The following is a 5,104-nucleotide window of genomic DNA, read 5'->3' on the forward strand; positions in this document are numbered from 1 at the left end:
AATCCTCAATCTCCATTTCTATTAGAATCGTGACTTTTGTTCTCCCCATTTTACCCATCTTTTGCCCCCCCCCTCCCCAGTGGCATAGCGGTATGTCTAACAACGCTAGAATCCGGGTTTCGATACCCGTGGTTGGCAGAGCACAGATAGCCCATTTTGTAGCTTTGTGCTTAATTACAGACAAGCGAACAAAACAAGCCCATCTTTTATTTTTCATCACCCCTCTCTAAATCTTAAGATTAACATAATTTACTTATTATAGTAAAGATATTACTAGGGCTAAATAAGGATGAGATAAAAGATCAAACACACCTCTTTTTTTATCAATGGCCACATTTCTGTTTGTAGTTTAACAGTATAATATGCTACTTGTGATTTGCCTCCATTTTCTCCTAAACTATTATTTCATTTTTTATCAGTGGCCACATTTCTGTTTGTAGTTTAACAGTATAATATGCTACTTGTGATTTGCCTCCATTTTCTCCTAAACTATTATTTTAAAAGAGTAGCCCAAGAGTTGGCGGTGGGTGGTGATGACTAGCTGCCTTCCCTCTAGCTTGCTTTAAAAGAGAATCACCGTCTCTACTTGACAAGGAATGGTGACATCCAATTAAATTCCTATACCATGACTTCGTTTCTCGTGGCCCGGCATGGCCAGGTGGTTAGTGAGCTCGCATCGCAATCTGAGGGTCGCGGGTTCGAATCCCCGTCACACCAAACATGCTCGCCCTTTCAGTCGTGGGGGCGTTATAATATGACGGTCAATCCCACTATTCGTTGGTAAAAGAGTAGCCCAAGAGTTGGCGGTGGGTGGTGATGACTAGCTGCCTTCCCTCTAGTCTTAAACTGATAAATTAGGGACGGCTAGCGCAGATAGCCCTCGTGTAGCTTTGCGCGAAATTCAAAAACAAACAAACATCGTTTCTCGTACGTTATTTGTTTCTTTTTTGTGCATTTCGACAAAGATATTAGAGGGCTATCTGTGCTTGCTATTTCTAATTTTGAAGTGAAGGCAGCTAGTTAACACCACATATCACCAACTCTTTACCAACAGATAATGGGATTGGTCGTCAAATTATAACGACCACACGGCATAACGGTTACGGGATTCGAATCCGCGACTCGTAAATTGTGAATCGAATGCTCTAACCATTAGGCCACGCTAGCTCTTCTTTTTCTCGTAAAAAAAGATAACATTTTGGACCCGATAAACGTTTGTATTAATTAATAAAATCAATCTTGTCGTCTTAAACCTTCAATAGTTATAAATATTTCAAGTTTTCGGTTTTCTTTAAATTTTAACTTTTTTAAAATTTATTGAATGAAAAATTATTCAACTTTTATAAACATAGTGACTTCATATTAAAAACATAACGCTGTAAAGTTTCTTCTATAAACACGTTTATTTTTTGTGCAAAGCTACACAATGAGCTATTTGTACTCTATTCACCATAAGGATTAGAACCCCGAATTTTAACTTTTAAACTTACTGCTGAAATATTTTTGTATAATACTATATTTTTATTCCAGAGTTTTTTAAGTATTGAAAGTCAAATGAGTTGTTTCATCAACCATATTACATGATAAGTGCGGCTCAGCGACAAGTCCGGAGGCTTATAACGTTAAAAATTGGGGTTCGATAACGGCGGTGGGCATAGCGAAGACAACCCACTGTTTATAGCGCTTAAACAAAGAGAAATATACAGGATGTAGGTTGTTTTTTTGCTATGGAACTTGAAAACATAGCTATTAAAACAGGTATATTTTTGTATATTTCATAAAAAATGGATAACTCAGATCCAGCTTAGAAACAACGAATGTAATAGATTACAAAGAACTTTGAAACATAAACCATAAACATCTAGGTATTCCGACACGATGTTCTGGATTATTTATTATTTGCTGATACACAATTATAAAGCTAAAGTGAACCCGCTGAAAGATCAAAGGTTATTTGGGGATATTGTTTATCCAAGTGTGCCCGCTATTAACAAAAGCTTTGCTTAATTCTTGTATAAAATAAATATAAGATAAAAGGCAAACAGGTGAAAATACAGAATAGGATATCGGAGTAAAATAACAGAGACGAGGAAGAAAAAATAAATAATAGTTTAGGAGAAAATGGAGGCAAATCACAAGTAGCATATTAAACTACAGACAGAAATTTGCCCACTGATAAAAAATAAATAATAGTTTAGGAGAAAATGGAGGCAAATCACAAGTAGCATATTAAACTACAGACAGAAATGTGGCCATTGATAAAAAAATACGGTCAATCCCACTATTCGTTGGCACATTATAACGCCCCCATGGCTGAAAGGGCGAGCATGTTTGGTGGGACGGGGATTCGAACCCGCGACCCTCAGATTGCGAGTCGAGTGCGCTAACCACCTGGCCATGCCGGGCCTATACAGGTAGGCAAATGATAGGAGAGGTTATGTGTATTGCAGCAATGTGACTATGTCAAGATTGAGCATAAAAGTAAAACATGGTGCATGGGATATGTTATTGTTACAATAGTTAAAAATGTGGTCAAAACTGATAGTATTATGAGGAAGAAAAAGTGTCCATTATTGGTGTACTGTGGAATACAGGTTGGGGGGGGGGTGATAAATTGGCTCTGACTTTGAATTCAATATATATATAAAAAGCCCTCTTTGGTGAAAGAAATGTTACTCTGTGTGAAACTGAAAAACAGATATTGTTTTACATTGCTTTATCTTTAAAATAGTTAGCTTAGTTATATGGTAGGTATTTATGTGTGTTTCTTTGTGTATCAAATTTCATGCAGCAAAGCTAAAAGCAAAACGTATGGCACATTAAAGACAGGCAAATAAAAATATGGTACAAACTACTATATGTGAACAGTAAAATGTACTTTGAAAGTAAAACTGATATAGTTGTAGGGATATATGATCTAATAAATTTGACTTTTATTCATAACTCTTACATGTTAAATGAAATTAGAACTAAAAAAGTAAAATTGTTTTTAGGATAATGAATTTGTTAGTATGATACATGTAATCATTTCTAGAAGATTGTTAAGGCCTAAAATACAATAGTACTAACTCAAAGAGCCAGTGTTTATAATGTATTTTTTATTACCTTATTGAATTATTCCAAAATCGGAAGTTACAACAAAAAGTGACAAAACAAATTCCAAAATTTATTTTTCATGTATCATCATAGCTTATTGCAAGCTACTGACTTATTCTGTATGAATAATTATTCACTGGAAATGTTTTTATTATTCTTCATTGCACAATGTAAAGACATTTTCCCTTGTTATAAAAGCTTTTTGAGCATCTCTTATGAAAGCTATTGATTAGGGTACTCATTATTTACATGTTACCTTATAATTTATTTTTGTTTGCTTCTAATGGTCAGAAAAGAATGCTTTTTTTTTTTGTTGTTGTCATTATTCTAACCTCATTTAAGTGAAACTGTCTTGAGATCACCAGCTAGCTAACTTTTAGATTTTTTAGATATTGTGGTAGTAAAATATGCAATTGCTAATATTTAATGAATTTTTCAGAAATATCTATTTTTCTTACCTTTTTTTTTTAACAGCCACAGCATGGGCAGAAGTACTTGTCCTGAATCAATATTTATCTTTACTTAGTGACAGGAGTTCTCAAATTCCATTCTTGAAATGTCAAACAGAAAATTCTCTTCCAAACAGTATTGTATGGTATTTTGATGAAGTAGTTGTGAAGGGTCACAGGTATAGTTTAATTGATAACGATGATCTAAGGTTGACAGTTAGAGAGGTTCTCAGGAGACATCCACTTCAAAGACAAGAGAACGATGTGTTGAAAGTTCAAGGTTACTATGAGTGTGAGACTGAACAGATGAGACCATTCCAAACAGTTAAATCTTTTAAACGGTTCTTTCAGTTTGATGGTAAGTATCTTGTTCTTGTGAAAAATATAATAATAGGAAGTATCTTGTATAACATTCGTGTTAAACATATGATAATAATAGGTATTTTGTATATTGCTCATATTAAAAATATAATCATATTAATAAACCAGTTTTTATAAAAATAATAAATATTGACCTCATAATACTAATTATCTAATTCAGGTTATAAAGGAATCCCTAATGTATCTTATTTCTGTGATTTAAAAATTCATAGAGCATTTGGTGCTGTATTTCTAATACTAATTTTACTGTGTAAAAAATTTAATTTACATTTTCAATTCATTTTACTTATGTGTGATGTATGTATCATAAAAAATGGAATAAAAATAGAATTACTAATAGAAAATCAGAAATATTAAATGTATGTTTTATTTTCATTTATTACTAATTTCGATGTAAATTTCTGAATTTTTTAACTCATTTATTATATTGATTTTCACACAATTGTCATTAATTGTCTACATTTGGGGCAAATCATAGATAAACCAAATGCATAATAGATAACTTCTGTAATTAGACCCTGCTACAGAATGTAATTTCTTAGGCACATGGCCACCAAAAAAATGATTTAGAATGTTCCAAATTAGAACTTAGAAAATAAAATAAAATATTGTTTTAAGTAGTACTTAATCGTAGATATTGACAAGGAAAAAAAATGGCAGCCAAAAAAATGCTTTCCCAGAAACCACCTTATAAAACCTTTTTTTCACCAAAAACCTACTTGGATACATAGACACAACAAAAACACCATTGTACCTTGACTTACAATGACAAAAAGTCGAAAATTACTCTGCTACAAGTCTTCAAACATTTCTAAAACAACCTCTATTTCGGCTGACTGACTGATCACATCAGAGAGCCTAGAGCAAAAATAACTAAGCCATTTGGTTCAGTATTCTCTCACAGTACTTGGTTTGATGGTGGTTATTCACTTTTGCCCTTTCATTAAAAATCCACATGTATATATATACAGGTATAATATAAATAGTACACATATCATGCAGGTACTTAAATATCTTTTCAACCAAATTGAAACAAATGGATGGTGCAATATATATATATATATATATATATATATATATAGTAAACTAGTTATAAGTAAAGTAATACTAGTTATACTAGTTAACTATAAACTAAGTAAACAATACAAGAAGTAATTAAACTAATTAATTTATTTAAA

General features: G+C 32.4%; 1 protein-coding gene across 1 annotated transcript in view; it reads left to right on the forward strand.

Moving 5' to 3' along the window:
- Nucleotides 1-5,104, forward strand: part of LOC106460726 — a 145,943-nt gene that overhangs the window by 94,030 nt on the left and 46,809 nt on the right. The window contains exon 20 of the mRNA XM_022386515.1: nucleotides 3,571-3,903. Coding sequence (XP_022242223.1) covers nucleotides 3,571-3,903 — 333 coding nt within the window. The remainder of the gene's footprint in view (nucleotides 1-3,570; nucleotides 3,904-5,104) is intronic.

Source organism: Limulus polyphemus, unplaced genomic scaffold (assembly GCF_000517525.1).
Source record: "Limulus polyphemus unplaced genomic scaffold, Limulus_polyphemus-2.1.2 Scaffold1, whole genome shotgun sequence".
Classification (NCBI taxonomy): domain Eukaryota; kingdom Metazoa; phylum Arthropoda; class Merostomata; order Xiphosura; family Limulidae; genus Limulus; species Limulus polyphemus.